Here is an 18845-nt window from a genome sequence, read left to right on the forward strand (position 1 = left end):
TAATTTTATATTCAATAACAGCATCGATATTGAGAAACTGTCACCATCAGCGATATATTTAGAAACTGCCACCACTAGAAGTTAATATGGTCGATCCGAATCGTAAAATAAATCGTCAGCCCGTAAAGGATCTGAACTTCCTGGAGGAATGCGAAGCTGAGTTTGGCTCGCGCTACACAGAAGACGATGACGAGTTTATGGCACACTGCAGCAAGCCAGTGGCCGGGCCGCCAATAGTCGGAAACTGGATGAGCGGTGGGGGAGGAGGCGGCGGTGGTGGCAGAGGATACTCTGGTAACAATCGATACAATGGCAATCGCAGAGGCGGCGGAGATCGTGGCTGGAACAGGCGTGAAGGGGGCGGAGGCGGAGGATACCATCACAATAACCACGATAGGGGGGGATACAGAGGTACGTCCAGTCCAAAAGTGGTTTCCTTTGCATATAGTTGTGTATCCTTTTCTTTTAGACAATCACAATCGCAATCGGAACAGATACGATGTATATCAGCGCAGAGATCGTGGCCATCATCATGGAGGCGGTAGTAGAGATGGCGACGGGGGCTATGAGCGCAGTGTTGGCGGTGGAGACGACCACCACCATGGTGGTGGTGCTGGTGGGGGCGACCGCAAACGTTCCTTCGATCAACGATCCTCGCGCAACGACTCGCAGGGCAGAGATCAGCCACCGATCAAGGTCAGACGGGACTACGGTAACTTTGTGCCAGCATCCAAGGATTAGCAATCGAAATTAGTATAAGTACTCTCAATGTTTGATGTTTGATGTTTGATCAATTATACACATACATATAATATACATATTTTTAATTCATTTCGCTTAACGACATAATGATAAAAGATACCTGTATGCTTCCATCCTACTACCCTTTCACACGGCTGACTCTGATAGATCATTGGCATCGTCTTCGGGTGCTGCTGCCGCTGCCGCCGACATGCCCACACCCATCGCACTGAGCAGATTGGAGACCGGGCCTGCGCCACCCGCCTGCGATTTGTAGCTGTCCATCATGTTCTTCAGCGTGTTAACATTTATATTGATGGGCTCAAAGTCCTCAATGTCATCGAAATCATCCTCATTTGCCTGGGTGGCGGCTTTCTTGCCCTGGAAGGACTTGCCAATGGTGGTCTGCGACAATTCCCGATCCATTTTCTTCATGTACGCCTGAATGCTGCGATCCAGCGGGAAGCCGGTGCTTGAGCTGGACAAAGCATCGAAGTTGCGCTCGATATCGTCGTCATCCGCGTAGTCACTCATCTCGGAGTTGGAGTCCCAGTTGTCCTCTGGGATAACAAAGTCCAGGAAGTTCCTCACGTGTGTGCTATCCGCCTCCTCCGATTGGATCAAAGAGTTGCGGTTACAGGCCTTGCGCATTGATTGATTCTTTCTGAGCAGCGATCCTTGAGACGTGGATGCTTTTGGTTGCCGCAGCGCCGGCTCGTCATCATCGGAGTCCAAGTCGGGGGCTTCGCATCCGGCGTGTTCAATGCCCTCAAAGTTCGACTGCTGATCCAGGAAGTCGCTCAGCTGCTTCGTGAATTCTTCGGCGTCCATATCGCCATTTGGCTTGTAGAGTTTGTTCGGTCCGTAGCGATCCTGGAGCAGAGCATCCAGATCGTGGGCGGTAATACTGAGCCAATCATCCTTATCGCTTGGCAGTAGATTGTTCTGTTCATCGCGCAGGGCCACTGAAGCCGTATCGGACGGGTGCAGCATCAGCGCCAGAACCTCGGCTCCCACGCGCTTGGCGGTGCGGAACCGATCCTGATTTCCCTTGAAGTACTCCTGGGCCTTGCCAAGCAGGCGCGTGTGCTCCGCACTGCCCTCGATGTTGTCCCGGAAGTAGCCTTTGCCCTCGAGACTCCTCAGATACGCCCGCCAGGCAGGCTGATCCTCCAGGGCACAATCTCCTGCGCGCTGGGCTTGGGTGGCTAGGATTTCCAGGCCGCACGCCAACTTAACGCCCAGAATCTGTTCCTTGTGGAGCTCTGGCTGGCTCACTTCGTCGGCGATCTTCCAGCCGAGTCGCCTTTCCGGCGTGTACTGGTTGTGCATCACCATGGCGTACAGGCAGCGGGTGAATCGGACATTTGTGCGGACACGAGATGCCTCCGGTGGGAAAAACTTCATGGTTCTCAAAGCCTTGATGTCCTCGGTGTCGCGATCGCAGAACGCCCTCACAGCTGATGCCACTAGCTGGGGGCGTGTTTTCAGCAGCTGCGCTGCACTGTGAGGCACCTCCACGATCTGGCGATGGATGGAGTAGTGGGGCATGGCAATCAGGAACTCCTTGAGCCGGGTCTTAAGTACGTTCTGGACATCGGTGGAGCAGCGATACAGGTTGGGATTGAGACGAATACGCTGCAAGGCGATGGGCACGGGCATGGGCTTGTCAGGGTTGGTGGATGCCGAGTTCTGCAGCAGCTGGAGGGCACCGTTGACTATGTAGGCACGCTGTTCGCAGGTGTCGGGAGAGGCCCAGTCGGGCAGGACATCGGCCGCCTCGATTAGCACGAATTCCCCATCGGAATCGCACACCCGGGCAATGTATTCACCGCGTGCCTGCGATATTTCCAACAGAAGGTACACAATAAACCATTCGTCGCCAATGTTGTCGCCGTAGTGGGTTACCCCGTGCAAATGAGGTGGCAGATCCCCTGAAGAGAAAGAACATTCTGATTGATATTTGTGGCTATTTATAGAATTAAATGGGGCGGGCCCGTCATACCATCTTCGTCGTCTTCCGCCACATTGGTTTCATCATTTAGAAGGCGTTCCAAGGTACTGCCAGTACGCACTTGCAGCTGAAACTCATCCTTGTGCCAAATGTAGCTCCGCTGAACGACCAGCTCTCTGACAATCTCCATGATCTCCGTTTTGATGCGCAACAATTTCTCCTTCACTTGGAACTCATCCGTAAGATTATCGGGCAACTTCGGGAATATAAAGTACTCCACGTAGTCATCCTCGCGCACAAATTCCAAATTGCCCGGCTTCCTATACTTAGGGATTGGCTTTGTCTTCTTTGAAGTCATTGTCTCGTCTCGTCTCGCCTGTTGTTGCTGCTGCTGCACCCAATGTGCCTGCTGCTCCTTTGTGTTGTGACTCAGATCGTAGGCGACGCGTGGGCCAATGGATGTGTGTATCCTGGGCGACTGATGGGGCGCTGTCCGCTGTACCCCAAAGCAAATGCAGACACGACGATTACCGAATGACTAATACAATAATTTTTGCCAATTCTTTTCCAAATTCCCTGTGATTCAAGCCAATTTCTTCATTTATTCGAAAAAGGAAAAGTTGTTGGAAAAACGAACTTAACCCACTTAAGCACCCTTTATTTAAACACGTGCACCACTCGAGTTAAACCGCAAAACTTAATACTTTTTATAAATTCTTCTTGCTGATCCAGTCCATCCTTCCGTTTTACTTGCAAAAAAAACCACGAAAGAGGGAAAGAAATAGGTCAAAGATACACCTGAACTGCGCTAAAATTCTTGAATGCTCGTGTGGTATTTAAATATGGGTTAATCTCTGTCCATGATCGGAAATCATATTCCCAGATTTTGAGATGCGGCTTAATATTACTAGCTAGTCTGGCCTCTCAGCCCTGAACATATGATTTTATCCGATTGACGAATCAATTTTCTACAAGTTTGTCCAATTGTAAGGGCTGCCTTTTAGTGGATTGTTTACAAACTAAGGTTTAAAAAACGGGCAAGGTGTAAACCGTAAGCTTGTACGAAGAGAGCAAATCCCACTACAAAAAGAGAGCAAGTCCCAACAATTGACCTTCGATACTATATCGACTGCGCGCCAAAGGGGAATTGTTTAACAGATATGAATTCAGGCACGATTTGAAAGAGCAAAAATTGAAAAATCCTGCGTATGGAAGTTTCTATATCCACCAAAAAATATATGTAGCAGATTGATGAAATTTCGAGGCTAAAACATCCCGAATTGACCGCAAAACATCGATGTTTCCGTACCCGATGTTTCTCGCTGTGTTCAAAAAACACAGATCGTGCGCTATCTCGGGATGTTCGTAAACTTCGATATATCGATAGCTTTCTATCGTTTTGTATGACCGTTTGGCGGTAATATTTGAATTTGAAATTGTTTTGTTTTTTGCCAGGGAATGTGTTTTCGTAAAAATTTAGCCAAATATTAGCATGCAAACATTTTCTAAGTGCCCTACATTGCGTTTCTCTGCCTTTCTCTGTTTCTATGCCAATTATACTATTATTTACCCATTAAACAAACACTTCTCGCGAACGAAGATAGAAGATAGGGTCAGAAGTTGTCACATTTGTTTTTTTGGGGTAAATATGGATCATTTACTCATCATTGCGGCATTCCAGTTCCAGTTTCAGTTTTTGGTAGTTGTTGCTGCTGTGATTGGTTTGGTACTTTGCACAACTTCTATTAACTTTCGAAAGTTGATAGGCAAACAAACACGCATCGAACCGCAGATATAAAGAAGACTCTCTGCGTGCTATCTTAAGACCTGATATTTCTTTGTGTTCTCGCTTATTGCTGCCACTGGGGGCCCTATCTGCACAGACAAACCGAGAGACTCATTGAGGCTAGACGCGCACACGTAAAAGAACAAAGAGAAAACGTCATCATGTTCCACAGGAAATTCCTTTTGAGCTTGGTAAAATCCTCTCAATTTTCAACCAAGAGCTTCACTAATCACATTTTATATTCCAGCTCCTGCTTAATGTTCTGGCCTTGATGATGGCAGCCACCGTGGTAACCACACGACGCGTTCAGCCCCGGGAGGCCAACTCCTGCGAGGGCCGTCAGACGCCTGGACCCATCTGCGAGTCCTGCGAGCTGCTGGCCACCTGCGTCCGCCATTCGAATGGCTGGGTGAACATTCCCGTGGAATCGTGCGATGTGGCCAATGGCTACTACTGCAATGCCCGGCAGGGGACCTGCACCAACGACACGGGACCCTGCCATCCGTTTGGCATCGAGGGGAACTTCCAGTGCACCTCGCAGGGCATCTTCCCGGATCCGTACGACTGCCAGAAGTATCACATGTGCTACTTTGTGGGCGCCACCTTGGTGGCCGCTGCCGTCGACTGCGGCAACGACAAGGCCTTCGATGCCAGCACCGGACAGTGCACGCTCACGCTCCAAGATCCCGTCTGCCTGCAGAGCCAGTACCACTGTCCCCATGCCGGTTACGTGGCCCCATGGCCCACCAATTCCAACATCTTCTACGTTTGCAAGTCGACGGTGAATCAGAACCTGAACGACACGATCGTCATCTATCCCTCGCTGCATCGCTGCAACGACGGAGAGACCTTTGTGGACTTTGTCTGCCGCTCGACCACCAACACGCTGCCCCAAGTTCCCTCACAGCCGGGGGAGGTCGTTGACCCCAATGACAATGACTTCTCGGTGATGCCCAGCAGCTGCCAGCACGTGGGTCTCATGGCGGACATGGATGACTGCAGGAAGTACTACTACTGCTCGGCCTTGAATGGCAGCCTCCGGCACATGCAGTGCCCCGACGGCACCTACTACCGGCCCGAGCAATCCTCCTGTGTTTTGGGCACCTGCTGAGCCCTGAAGGTGGTTCGGTGTATTTCGTGACTTGTATTTGCTAGCGACGATTGTAATAATTATCAATAAATAAAGAATCGAAGTGTACCTTACCGCAGATACGAGTGTGTCTCACTATTCGCCTCTAAATCAAATTTTGAACTGCGACGAAGCCAAGGTCGGCCGTAGATCTCTGGAACTGCGGAAATATTCATTATTCTCCAGAAGTTCTCCAGGTTTATCTTTTTTCAATTAAGTGCAAAACATTGTCCCCTGCGATTATGAGGCGCTATATAAGACCTGGCCAAACGAGTCCCGCATCACAGTCTTCAAGATGGGGCCATCCTTTCAATTACTCTTGCTGCTCATTGGGCAGTGCCTGGCGAGCAGAGCGGCAGTGCATCCTTTCGATCTGGGAGCTAGAGAGGCGTCCAATCCCTGTCAGGATGTGCGTGTGGCTGGCTTCATCTGCGTGGACTGCTCCACGCTGGGCTACTGCCTGCACGATGGCAACGGCCAGTGGGAGACGCAAACGATGATGACGTGCGAGTCGGATCACAGCTTCTACTGCACGGACGAGGGCACCTTTGGCTGCACCTGGCAGTCCAAGTGCCACGTCCCAAAGCGCGGAAAGTTCTACTGCCAGCAGCCGGGAATGTTCCCAGATCCGTACGAATGCCGCAACTACCACGAGTGCAGCGCCCAGAACGTGGACACCCCCCACCAGTGTGCGAATGGAGCCGCGTACTCCACCCTCACCGACAGCTGCACCCTGCCGAAGGACAGCGACCAGTGCTCGGACGTCCAGTACTCCTGCAGTCGTGCAGGGCAGACGGGCGCCTGGCCGGCGGACAGTCGATTCTACTACATCTGCCAGAGGGATACCGCCACGGAGGGCACCTTATTCCCCCTACTGTTGCGTTGCTCCGAGGGATACGTCTTCAACGGCTACAGCTGTGTGACTCCCACCAGGAATCTGTCGTCCAGGAGCACCCCCGTGGCTAGATCCTGCTCGAATTTCGCCATCTCCAAGTGTCCCGATTCCACGGCCAGCGATGAGTACTGCCTGTGCATCAATGGAACCCTGGAGACGCAGAATTGCCCCGATGGCTCGTACTTTGATGCCCAGCATTTGGTGTGCCGCCCAGGCACGGTAGATGCCGACGGAGAAGTGCCCTCTGATTCGGGGGCCACCACTGGATCCGGCATCTGTCAGCGCGTGGGCATGGTTGGCGATTTGACCGACTGCTCGACCTTCTATCATTGCGATGCCGTTGGGGCAACGATGAAGCGCTCCCCCACCGGAACGTGCCCCATCGGGACGATTTTCAGCCTCTCGAAATTAATTTGCGAGGCAGGAACTTGTTGAACAAAAAACGATTTACTCTCCCAAATAACAAAAAACAGTTCGAGCAGATTCTTAACCATAAATAAACTGCAGTCCGCAGCAGCAATCATGCAATCATGCAAGGCATTTCGATGATCAGTCATCGCACTCCTTCACCACTGGATGCAGGACAATGGAGGCACCATTGCATCCAGTCCGATCCGAGATAAAGTCGTGGAAATTACTTTCCAGCGCCCACATGAAGCGCTTGTGTCCGGGCAGCACTTGGGTGGACAGGCGGCAGTCGCCGCCGCGTTGCACCTCCTGCAGATTGGAGGCCTTGAAGCACGTCTCCGAGTCCCACAGATAAATGTCGTTCTCGCCCTTGTAGCGGAAGAACAGCGATGTGCCGCCATCGGCTCCCAGGAGCACGGCCTGCTTGCCGTACGGCTTGGGTCCCACGTCGATGATGGATCCCGCGCCCTGGCCCACGCGCAAGTACTCGCCCTTGATCGAGTACAGTCGCGGCGAGCTCAGGTAGCTGAAGAACAGCGTGGAGGTGCCATCCGCCTTGGAGGTGAGTGCCACATACAGCACGTCGCTGGTGGGGGCCGTCGCCTTGGGCAGGACAATGCGGTACGACTTGTTCCCAGTGATGTCATAAACGAGAATGCTGCGAGCCCCAGCATCGGCCACATAGCTGCAGGGATAACACACGGTTCACATATACAGATACAGATTACAGGGCATATTCCGCAGACTTACACAAACGGCTTGTTGTCCTTGGAATAGTCGACGACTATGAACTGCAGTCGACTCTCGGCGGTCACCAGATCGCTCAGATCGATGCTCTTCACCACCTTGTGGTTGGCCGTGTTGATGGCCACTATTTTGGGGCCACAGCGACGGATCGGCTGCTCCAGCGTATTGACAATGCCCACATCCAGTGCCCAGAGCAGACCCTGCAATCCATCAAGAAAAAGCCATCAAAACGTATCCTTAATTCGTGTTTGCATGTCCATTGAAATGCCAATGGACGGCGCATCGAAATGCACTCATCGCCCGCTGAATGACAATCAAATTAATATCTCTTGTGTATTTCAAAAATTGTGTCCACAAATAAATAAATAAATTCGCATGCCATGCCACCCAATTGTTGCTATTGTCTGACAGTTATTGCTATTCATATTGTTGTTTTACATCTCCTCTCCCCTCTCCTGCCCTCCACTTTTTTCCTCTCCTCTTCTCACATTTCAATTGTTTTTATTGCCAACTGCAGCACATCGCATCACATCACATCACATCACATCAGATATGTGTGTATTTCAATATTTGTTGAATGCCCTTGTTGTTTTTGTTGTTGTGACTTTTGTGTAAATAAAATAATGAAATGCTTTTGCACAATCGAAATGCTAAAGCGAGGAATGCAATTCTGTGGATGGCATTTAAATGAGCCAGGAATTGCATGGTAGAGCAGAGGAGGGGGATTACACGAGGAGAGACGAATACCCTGGATAAGGGTGCTCCAGAAACGAAGATTGCTCATTCCCCTGCTATGGGAATAACCTCTTTGGGCACTCCATTCACGCCTGTTTGTCATACAGCAGTGCCACTCTGCCAAGTCACTTTGGCACCCGACGAAGCAGTCTTCTGTGAACCCTGGGTATACCCCAATCGATCACATCTCTCTCGCGCTTTGCCATAATTTAAGTATTTAACAAACACACAAAAATGTAAAGCTGTCAAGCATTTCAGCAGCAGCAGCAGCAGCAGCAATAGCCATAGCAGATTGTTTGTTAATTGAAATCGCAAAAAGAGCTTTGGCCAATGGCTCATCAAAATGGCTGGCAGGCAGGCGCTTGGCCCTGGCCCTGGCCCTGGCTCTGGCTCTGGCACTGGCCCTGGCACTGACTCTGGCATAACGCTTCAAAAATTAATTCCCAGAACTTTTTTTGCATCGCATTTACATGGTGCTTCAGCTGCAGTTCGCAGTTCGTCGTTTAAGGACTGGCAGGATAGGGGAGGACGACCTTTTGCCCTTTTTATAATATTCCATTCACACTGCAGTTCCGTTTTTTATGGCGGGGGGTTTTTGTCATTCCTTGCGTTTATTTCTTTCCGTTGACTTTTTCGGCACCGATTGCCCGACATGAACTTTATTTGAAGCTTTTCGTGTTGTCGTTCATTTGATTAAAAAAGCCATTTTCGCTGAGAAGCGATAAAAAATGAAATTCGGGGGGAGTCCGAGACTCAAGAGGTACCCTGTATGCGACAGAGTCGGCGGTGGCGTAGCGGGGGGGATGGGCTTATTCCCGTAGAGGGATATAGAGGTTGGGTTGTGTCCCAAAGTAGCGTCTTCGTCTGCTAGCCCATGTACCCTTTGCTACCCTCTCCTTTAGCCCACAAAAAATGCATGGAAACACGCATTTTTAAAGCCATCAAAGAGGCGCGCAAAGTGTCAACGTGGCAATGCAGAATTAATGAAACAAATTGCAGTTTTGGATGAGAGAGAGAGAGACGCTCTTCAGTGTCCGCCACCACTTTCCACTTTCCAATTTCTCCACTGAAACAATGCTAAAGTTAATTGCACTCACGTTCTGATCGACAGCCAGATCCACGACGGACTGCAGCGCCTGGCAGTTGCCCTCCTCCTGTATGGCCCAGCACGGATACGGTGCGATTTTGGCGAGGCACTCGCCCTTCTTTAGGTTCACCTTCCCTAGGGTGAAGGGCACGCCCTGCTTGTAGCGCGGCAGTGCCACAAATGCCGAGTCCCTCTGGAGCTGGGCCCGCGTGACAATCACGTTGCGGGGCACATAGCGGCCGGACTGCACGTAGATGTTCTTGGTGGAGTCGCAGGGCCAGTGGAGGTTGCTGCCACTCAGCTGAAAGGTGAGCTCCGCCAGCGGGTTCTTGTCGCATTTGCTGGTCCCAATCGAGTTGGAGGCACTGCCGCCGGAGGACTCATCGCCGTCCGAGGAACTGTAGCCGGCCTGCACCGGCGCGGAGGGGAGGAGGAGCAGGAGCAGGAGGGTGGAGACCACCAGCAGTTGGTGGTGCAGCAGCTGGGAGGCCATATTTCTTTATCGGTTAACACGTCAAGCCGTTTTTTTTGGCCAAGTTCGAGCGCCGAGCCACAACGAAGATGAAAACTGTCTGTCTGAAGAGGGGCTTCTGCATTCTGCTTTTAAATATAAATGCTGCAGATTTGCATGCAGCGTTCGTGTCGGTGCGTGTTCTGTGGCAAGGCCGTTGGCTGCTTGGTAAACATGGGGGGAAACATGTGTCTGCACGTCTGGCCGCACCATACGCCCGGAAATTGAATAGACCACACATGCACCCAGCACCCCGAACCCTTTCCCCCCCCCATTGGACACCCTCTGCTCCATCGCTCTCTCTCTCTCTCTCTCTCTCTCTTTCCGCTGGCTCTGTTTCTATGCAATGCGGAAGCTGGCATTGGTTTCAAATTTAAAATTGTTGCAATTTGTGTCCGTGGCGGTGGCTATGGCCGGCTCTTTGTCTGGCCATCGATCGATCGATTGGTGCTCTGGACGCTCTTTAAAGTTCACGGCTCATGTCGCAACTATTGCCAAGGTGTTGCCCCAAAATGCCGCCTTTGCTGCTCCTCTGTGACCTGCATCTTTGGTACGAGAAAGTGTCGATTTCTGACAAAAACATCTGTCCGGGGCTCTGGAGCTATCAGTTGAGCAAGAGATACACCCCCCCACCACCACCCCCCCGGACAGCGACAGTTGAGACTTGTTCTGTGATAAGATTTCCCAAGAATCGGAATCAAAGAAGGCAAAAGAATCAATGAAGAGGCAAAGCGAGAGACTCAATGGAAAAGTATGAATCACACGCACATGCACACGCAGAGAACGAGGCTGCAAATGATTGACATTCCCATTGAGGCACGTAGCAAAGATACAAAAATAAGTTCTCCTACCCATCCCCCTGCCCACCCGTACACGAGATCCTTGTGCACTCCTTGGCCCCCCTGTGGGACGAGCACTACACTATTTGCGTTCCATTCAACTCCAGGCCGACCGTGTAAATTGATAAGCAATCTGCCAGATATTGATGCCGCTTCGGTGCCTATTTTGGGTGGCTTTTTATCTCGAACTCGGTCTCGGATTCGGGTTTGAAATACATCTCAGTGGCGCCTGTTTTCAAGTTGGGGGTATAGCTCAGGGGTAGAGCATTCGACTGCAGATCGAGAGGCCCCCGGTTCAAATCCGGGTGCCCCCTTGGAACACAACTTTTTTCACGTCACTTTTTTATTTCGCCCCGGGATTATGGCGCCCATTAAAGGTGTCCTGTCCGTTCCTCCCGGGACAATGACCTATCCTCTCTCGTAAAGAAGAATACATGTGGAATACGTGGTCATGCCACAGCCCCCACAGCCCCCACAACCCCACCCCGAACGCCCACGCATCAAATAATATCAAATAAAACGCGTTGACATATACATACGGGTGGCGGGGGGGTAGCGGGGAGGGCGGTCTGACCCTGGGCCTCCTTCCCGGGCCACCCATTCATTGTTCTTTCTTCGCCTTTGTCTGTGCCTCGTGGAGTGGCAGTGTCCGCCGCCAGCACGTGCATTGAATTACGACCTGCCCCTCCATTAAATCTCGCAAGCAAAAATTTAATCTGTCGTCCGCCGGCTGGTCAATATTTTCATAAACGAAAGAATAACAAAAATGTTGAACCCTTTTTTCGGAGGGTTCAAAGATTTGGCTTCCGTATCGCTGCATATCGAGATAGAGCGAGAAGGAACGAGCGAGAGAGAGAGAGAGAGAGGGGGATAGAGGGGCATAGAGGGAGAGAGCTGTCTCGGCTGGTCTGTCCATAATTCCAAATTACATGCAGATTGAATTTGTGTGAAATTCGTTTTAATAATCTGCCTCCCTCCCAGCCGCTGCTCGTCTCCGCTGCCCTCAGATGGTCATTGCCAAATATGTGGCACCGAAGCACACTCCCACAGCAACGCATGTGTGTGTGTGTGTGTGGGTGTGTGTGTGTATGGGTGTGTGTGGGTGTGTCTATGTGTAGGTGGATTGTCTGCCAATCTGTCGGACAGAGTCTGTCTCCCTCTTTCTGATGCTTTCATGCCTTCCCTCTCTGTCTAACGATGCCATCAGCCATCAGCCGCACGCTGAAGCTGAAGCCTGAGCTGTAGATAAATATTTATGCGTTTCAATATAAATAATAACAGCAAAAATATCAAAAAATTTAAAATTATACGAAAGGCAAAGCGATAAACACTCTATGGAGAATGGCATAGAAAAGCGGAATGCATGGCAAGCCACTAATGGGGAAATGTAGAAAATTCGATGCGAATGATTAGGGTTTCCGTTTATGTCTTTGCCTCGAGGAAAGTGTATGCCGGCCTCCGAAACCCCCCACAAGTCGACAGCCAAAATGCTCGCAAAATGTTATTCTACTTGCGGTATTTGCCAGATGCGTAAATATAAATAAGGGAATGTTTTAGAATGCTGCCATCAGTGGGGAGCCATCATTGAGATCATAAATACGAAAAAATAACCACAATTCAATTCAGTTCGGTGGATTCCCCCCCCTCGCCATAAATGCACTCCGAAAGCATTGACAAAAAGAATTTCAATTAACCAAAGCTGCTCCACTGGTTAGGGGCTGAATCGATCATTTTTAGGGGGAAAAGTCCCCTCTCTATTCGGTGCCCTTTTAGTACCCTGTAGGCCAAAACTTTAATCCCGCTCCAGCATTTACATATTCTGTGATTAACGAGGGTCAATCGCTGAAAGATTTGCCCAAAACTTCGGCTTGAGCTTCAGCGAAAGTTTTGCAAAACTTCTTCTAATTCCACAGAATATCTTATAAACTCTCGTGCGGCCGTAATTTATGTGATTTTTGTCGCTTAAATCGCTTGACTTTGCATAAATACTCGTAAAATTAAATACAAGTCGCGGCCCATTTACCAAAGAAATTCAAACGTGACCACAGACAATATTTATTGTTCTTCTTGTAGCTGGGCCTCGCACTCCGGAAGGGTATATTGGAGTTGTCGGTGGGTATGTGACGGGCAGGTCTATGCTGTTTCCGGAGACCCTTTACGGTCTACTACAGGTCTACTGAGTCCCCCTAAAGGAATGCACCAAATGTGCTCCCAGTAAAGTATTTTTCTTTAGTTTTCTTGAGGTTTTCCCGTCTTTAAATTACGTTTTATGCTTCCTATAAGAGGAGAGGTATGTGACGGGGAGGTATATGCTGGTATCTCTTTGTTCCCGGAGACCCTTTAGGGTCTACTACAGATCTACCGAGTCCCCCTATAGGAATGAACCAAATGTGCCCCCAGTAAAGTAGTTTTCTTGGGTTTCTCCCGTCTTTAAATTACGTTTTCTGCTCCCTAAAAGAGGAGAGGTATCCCATTTGTCTATCAAGAATTCTTCTTTATATTGTTTGCTTTATATTTCTGTTTATTTTTGCTTTGTTTTGTTTTCTGGCCGGACAAATTATTGGCTTATTTGCGTTTTCAATTGGAATTTTACGAGCATTGGCATATATAAAAGTTCATCCATCGGGAGGTGGGGGGAGGAGGCTAAGAGTGGGAGGTGGGGGGAAAGAGAGTTTTAAAGAAGTATTTTGTTGGCGTTTGCATAAATCCCGCTCTCGCGTGGCTCCCTTGCTCTCCCTTGCTCTCATGACGCATACGCCCCGTTAAACCGGCAATAAAAAAAACCTGTCAACTAAAGTGTGTGTGTGTGTGTGTGTGGCCTAAAGGTGACAACTGGGAGGGTGGTGGCTAATGGGGGTCAGCAGTAGGGGCTATCTCTTATCGCCCCAATACCCCCCGCCCCCCACTGGGTGGGTGGGGGTCTTACATAAATTATGTGTCAGATGAGCGGCTATCCCGGAAATGCTTGTCATCAATTCGATTTTTTTTTCTTTTTTGCTTTTCTTGCGGGTAAATTTGTGGAGCCATGTGGGGGGAGCCGACTGCTTGCTGCTTGCTGCCTGCTGCTGCTGCTGGTGGCATATAAATCATTGAGCTATTGAGGGGGAATGCGGGTCTTTGGCTGACAATTTGACATGCCAAACACGTTGGAGCCATGGGCCATGTCTGTGTGGCATGGCATGCCATGATTCCGGGTTGAATGCTTGACTGGAGCAGAGACAGGGAGAGAGAGAGAGACAGATAGAGAGCTTAAACCCTATTCAGAGGGTAATTACGGGAATGTCGGGCAAACAAGGAGACCACTCTTCGCTCCACTCCACAGAGCACTCCACAATCAAAGCCTGCAGTCATCGTGCGGCTTTGAAAATTACAGCTCGTTAAATCACAGTATCCGAGAGGGTCAATTCTCCAAAGATTGTGCATGTGCACATAATCAATTAGCTAAAAATACCGCCGGCAATCAGGAGACAGACGACCGGCGACCTACGACCGGCCATCGACGACAACACTTGTGGGGCTTTCTCGGGGCCATCAAACAGTAATTGCAATCACTTCATTGGCTGCCCATCGCAGCTGGAGGACATCCTCCTTGGAGGACATTCTCCCGCACTGCTGCTGCTGCTCCTTGAACGGGGGGGGGAGGGTGGGGCGCCACTTGTTGCGGTTTCTGCGCTTAAACTATTTTAATTATTTCCAGCACTAACCACAGAAGCCAGCAATCATTTTTCCACTTTCGCGTTGAGTAAACTTTTGGCCAAGGTTCTCTGCTGGTTTTTTGCTGTTGTTTTCGCTAGTTTTGAAATTGAGAATCGGCGGCAGAGCACGTTGCACGATGCCCTGGAACGTTTCTGGTGGCGCGACTATGGTTATAAAAGCACGACACTTAATGGAGTCTGAGAGCATAGCCGCACACGTCGTCTGCAGCAGTCTGCACCCATCAATAGCCCCAGCATTAGCCCCAGCATCACAGAATGGCACTCAAGACGAGGCTCCCTTGGCTCTCCGCAGTCGTGCTCCTTTGGGCGGCAGATCTGTGCCACGCGCAGGGGACAAAGTACGGGCTGTGGACCCCAGATCGGGCCCACTCCGACGCCCAGCCCATCCAGTGGACGGGCGGACAGTTCGAGTTCCCCTGCGCCAGCACCAAGTCGCTGTTCAAGAGCTCGGGGAAGTACGTCTCCAAGAATGTGATCGCGACACGGGCACAGCTCATTGGGGACACCATCTATCTGGCGCTGCCCCGCTACCGGAAGGGAGTGCCCGCCACCCTGGTCAAGACGAGCGTGAAGCCGGGCACCTGCTCCACGACCTTCAAGCCGTATCCCTGCTGGGATCTCCAGGAGGAGGGCAACTGCAAGGCCCTCCAGTCCGTCGTGGATCTGGTGGTGGATCAGAACGAGGTGCTGTGGGTCCTCGACACGGGCATTGTCAACACCCTCGAGACCCCCGTGCGCAAGTGCGCCCCCAAGGTGGTGGCCATGTCCGTGAAGACGGGCAAGGTCCTCAAGACAGTCTCCCTGGAGGGCCTCACGTCGAGCAGTTCGCGACTGCAGTATCTGGTGGTGGACTATGCCCCGGATGGGGGCTGCTTTGTGTACGTCAGTGATGCCGCCAACCGTGCCATCATCGTGTACAATCTGCAAGCGGATCGCGGCTTCCGCGTGGTCCTCCCGAAGGCTGTCTCTGCCGGCTGTCGTTCGAGGGATGTCCTCTACATTGCTCTCATCCGAAGGGACTGCGGCTCCACCGAGCTGTACTTCACCTACTTGAGCACCAGCAAGCTTTTCTCCCTCAAATCCGAGTACCTTCGCAGTGGCGTTGCCGATGGCCGTATCTTGGGTAAGTCCTAAATCTCCCTCTCTCTCTCTCTCGCATTTCTCCAGCTCTATGTATCCCTTAGATCTTGGCAAGAAACCCACTCGCATGGTCATCATCGGCACCGACAATGGCTCGGCCATATTCTTCCGCAATGAAGGCGATGCCGAGGTCTATCGCTGGGACACGAACTCCACCTTTGCGGAGGCCAACTTTAAGCCCGTGTACAGGAGTCAAACGTGTCAGCTGGTGACCCATGCGGTGCCCGACTACAAACGGAACACGATGCGTGTGTTGCAGAGCAATTTCCCCGACTATATGCAGAACCGTGTGGGCTGTGGTGCCATACAGCAGTTGGGTCTCATGCAGGGATGCTGGTAGAGCGCCCCATGGACCATAGAGCACTCAACACAGATATACCAGTCCACACACACACACACACACACACAAAATATCTCCCCCCCAAGCCACTGGAAAATGCTGTTTCGCGCCGGAGAATGAGAATCGAGTCCCCCCTTTTTTTCGGGCACTCTTGAATGCAGTTTTTGTACATAAACTAGACGACTTTTGTCCACTGTTTTTCGCTGTTGTTATCTAAGTTAAGCAAATAAACATTTGATTGTTCTTCAAACACACAGAGAGAGAGACAGACAGACAGAGAGAGGGAGAGCGAGTGGGAGAGGGAGGAGTAAAGTAAATAAATATCCAAGGGATACTCGTATTTGTATTTGGCTTTCCAGTGGGTTTTTTTTCGGGGTCCTGCAGTTCATTCAACTTTTCTGCAATGCCAAAATTATCTTCAGTTTCAGAGTCAGTTTCAGTTACAATTTGGATTAGCCTTAAGCTACGATTCGATTCGATTGACCATTGGCATACGACACTCACATTTGTGGAGGTCAATACTCGGGCCTTCTTAAAGGACAACCTCCCTTAAATGCCCAAAGTTTGGAGTGAAAAGGGAAGAGAAGTTCGATAGAAAGAACCATACCCATCTCCATATATGATCCCTGAATATCTCTGTACCAAAATAATACAGAATTCAGTAGGAGAAGATATTTCCTTGGACCTTTTTAATAGATCTTTATAGATTGTTCCCCTATCATAAAATCAGAAATGATCTATTATAGAGTATCGTACCTCTAAAAAGAGTCCTCTCTGACTAACGAATTTCAACCTTCGAATACCCTTGAATTCTGTATATTTTCCTAGAGAGTGTTGAAAAACCACTTATAATAAAATGAACAAAGCAAATTGCAGCTGTCTGATCTGTCACCAGGTTCAATGCCAAACACATTACCAATGAAGGGGGATGGGGATGCCCTGATTGCATTGCTCCATTTCCATATCGTTTTCCCGCAACGGAACTGCGGAACTGCTCTGCCACTTGGCGCCACCATTCCTTCGGTAGCTCCGCACTGAAGTTGGCAACGTAATTGCCCCGGAGACGCGAGTGGCGCGACTCGACTCCTGTGTCGACTCTCTCTGTTCATCTTTAATGCTACCACTAATTGGAAAGTTGGCTGATAAATTGCACGACACGGACACGGACACGGACATGGGCACGGACATGGGCACGGGCAAGGCCGTGGCGTCTGTCTGGAGGGGGCTCCCTTCCTCCATTCAGTCTCCCGCCGAGTCAGCGTTGCAGTGGCTTCCGATTCACTTTGGGGAAACAGCCGAAAGGCGTCGAAAGAGTTGTTTCCCCCAATAAAAAATCAATTAATCAGCAGCTCTTGTCTCTCTCTCCCCCTCTGTCGTCCTCTTTCTGCGATCTTTGTCCTTTGGTTTTTCGTTATGGCTTCGTGGCGTGTTAATTACGCCCACTCTCGCCAGCGCCCAGGACACAATGTTGCAACGCCTTTTTCGCAATTTTCGCACTCATTGAGAAGGGGTTTTTTTGGAGGGGGGGGGTCCAAAGGTCACTGAGCAATCACTACTGGGAATAATGCACACACTGAATTTCCTGCTCCGATACCCGTCAGTAACGATAGTTATTTCATCGTAGAACCCTGTGTCCCCATACAGATCCATTATTCCGAGTGCTTTAATACTCTTTAGTGCTCATCAAAAGGTCACCTTTCTGACCCTTTAATCCCCGAAAGTACCAGGGGAGATAGATAGATAGATAGATAGAACCCCTGCCGTTGCCCCAAATTGTGGCCTGTCTCTCCCTCCCCCCCTCCTTCCCTCTCTCTGCCTCATCTGGGACTGGAAACAGCTGTCACACCAGCAACAAAAGCGACGATAAACTTGTCTCTCGCTTGATTTACAAACGCAGAACTGCGTGGGCGTGGCACCCAAAAAAGTCGAAAGACAGCAACTACAACAAAAAAGCAGAAAAAAATATAACTGCAGCTGCAAATGAGTACAGAAAAAAGGTAAAAAAAAACTAAATAAATACAAAACAAAGTATAAAAATATTTTGCTTAATTAGGTCTCCAGAGGAGGGGGGGGGGGGGGGGTGCGGGGAAATATTATTTCGAGTTTTGCGAAGAGCTTTACAACTTTTTGATTGAACTAAAATGCGAAATGAATGCAGAGACGACAACCTTTTTTTCCAGAGTTCAATGAACAAGAAAATGCGAGTCAAAGGAATATTCTGTACAAAAATACCCGTAATTCCACCTAGAGATTGTTTTTAATTAAAGTGAAAAAGAAAGCTACCCATAAATGGAAAAGTATCTTTCACTTATGTGTTCTTGACTGCAAATAATTGCAATTTAATTTCAAAACTCCAAATCACCTTTAAAAAGCTTTGCAGAAGAGAAAGCAAGGATAGGAAATTCTCGTAAGGGAAAGTGCTTTCCCCAAAGGCTGGCGCTGGCTGCCCTTTGATGTGACAAAGGCGGATAAATAAAATAGAATTACAAATAAATTTGTTAAGAAAGAAAAGTGTTTCGTTCGCAAGAACCGCAGCCACGACAGACCGTCGCTCTCTCTGTCTGAGAAAGGGGTAAGGTAAAAGCAAAAGTTGCAAGCAAACGTGGCATCAAGGACGTCAAAGGAGCATCTGACAACAGATGACAGCCACAGCAGCCCAGCAGCACAGCAGCAGAGCAGCAGAAAGACTGACAAATGATTTTCCGCTGCAGAGGGTCCACCGAAAAAATAAAAAAAAAACCCCAGACTGTAATTATATTAATGCTGAAAGCCACGGCCAGAAGCCGCGGAAAGACGTGCAATTTTAAATTTTTCCTG

General features: G+C 49.8%; 6 protein-coding genes and 1 non-coding gene across 7 annotated transcripts; 5 read left to right on the forward strand and 2 right to left on the reverse strand.

The window, feature by feature from the left end:
• Positions 1–26: 26 nt before the first annotated feature.
• LOC4813746 (protein argonaute 18) lies at positions 27–816 on the forward strand. The gene is made up of 2 exons (XM_001354004.4): positions 27–411; positions 470–816. The coding sequence occupies exons 1-2, from the start codon at positions 87–89 to the stop codon at positions 739–741; spliced, it is 597 nt and encodes a 198-aa protein (XP_001354040.2). The 5' UTR covers positions 27–86; the 3' UTR covers positions 742–816.
• Positions 764–3399, reverse strand: ecd (ecdysoneless cell cycle regulator). Its single transcript, XM_001354005.3, has 2 exons — positions 2747–3399; positions 764–2675 (listed from the first exon to the last, which is right to left on the reverse strand). The coding sequence occupies exons 1-2, from the start codon at positions 3051–3053 to the stop codon at positions 889–891; spliced, it is 2094 nt and encodes a 697-aa protein (XP_001354041.2). The 5' UTR covers positions 3054–3399; the 3' UTR covers positions 764–888.
• Positions 3400–4450: 1051 nt separating this feature from the next.
• LOC4812982 (uncharacterized) lies at positions 4451–5691 on the forward strand. Its single transcript, XM_001354006.4, has 2 exons — positions 4451–4672; positions 4729–5691. Exons 1-2 carry the CDS (start codon positions 4643–4645, stop codon positions 5590–5592), a joined length of 894 nt encoding a protein of 297 aa, XP_001354042.2. The 5' UTR covers positions 4451–4642; the 3' UTR covers positions 5593–5691.
• A 174-nt stretch (positions 5692–5865) lies between these two features.
• On the forward strand, positions 5866–7033 carry LOC4813651 (peritrophin-48). The gene has a single exon (XM_001354007.4). It carries the CDS (start codon positions 5906–5908, stop codon positions 6938–6940), a length of 1035 nt encoding a protein of 344 aa, XP_001354043.3. The 5' UTR covers positions 5866–5905; the 3' UTR covers positions 6941–7033.
• On the reverse strand, positions 6933–10063 carry yellow-g (L-dopachrome tautomerase yellow-g). Its single transcript, XM_001354008.4, has 3 exons — positions 9493–10063; positions 7664–7860; positions 6933–7598 (listed from the first exon to the last, which is right to left on the reverse strand). Exons 1-3 carry the CDS (start codon positions 9973–9975, stop codon positions 7055–7057), a joined length of 1224 nt encoding a protein of 407 aa, XP_001354044.3. The 5' UTR covers positions 9976–10063; the 3' UTR covers positions 6933–7054.
• Positions 10064–11074: 1011 nt separating this feature from the next.
• TRNAC-GCA (transfer RNA cysteine (anticodon GCA)) lies at positions 11075–11146 on the forward strand. Its single transcript has one exon. It is a non-coding gene; the product is annotated as a tRNA-Cys (tRNA).
• Positions 11147–14727: 3581 nt separating this feature from the next.
• Positions 14728–16282, forward strand: yellow-g2 (L-dopachrome tautomerase yellow-g2). Its single transcript, XM_001354009.4, has 2 exons — positions 14728–15671; positions 15733–16282. The coding sequence occupies exons 1-2, from the start codon at positions 14804–14806 to the stop codon at positions 16026–16028; spliced, it is 1164 nt and encodes a 387-aa protein (XP_001354045.3). The 5' UTR covers positions 14728–14803; the 3' UTR covers positions 16029–16282.
• Positions 16283–18845: the final 2563 nt, after the last annotated feature.

Source organism: Drosophila pseudoobscura, chromosome X (assembly GCF_009870125.1).
Source record: "Drosophila pseudoobscura strain MV-25-SWS-2005 chromosome X, UCI_Dpse_MV25, whole genome shotgun sequence".
Lineage (NCBI taxonomy): Eukaryota > Metazoa > Arthropoda > Insecta > Diptera > Drosophilidae > Drosophila > Drosophila pseudoobscura.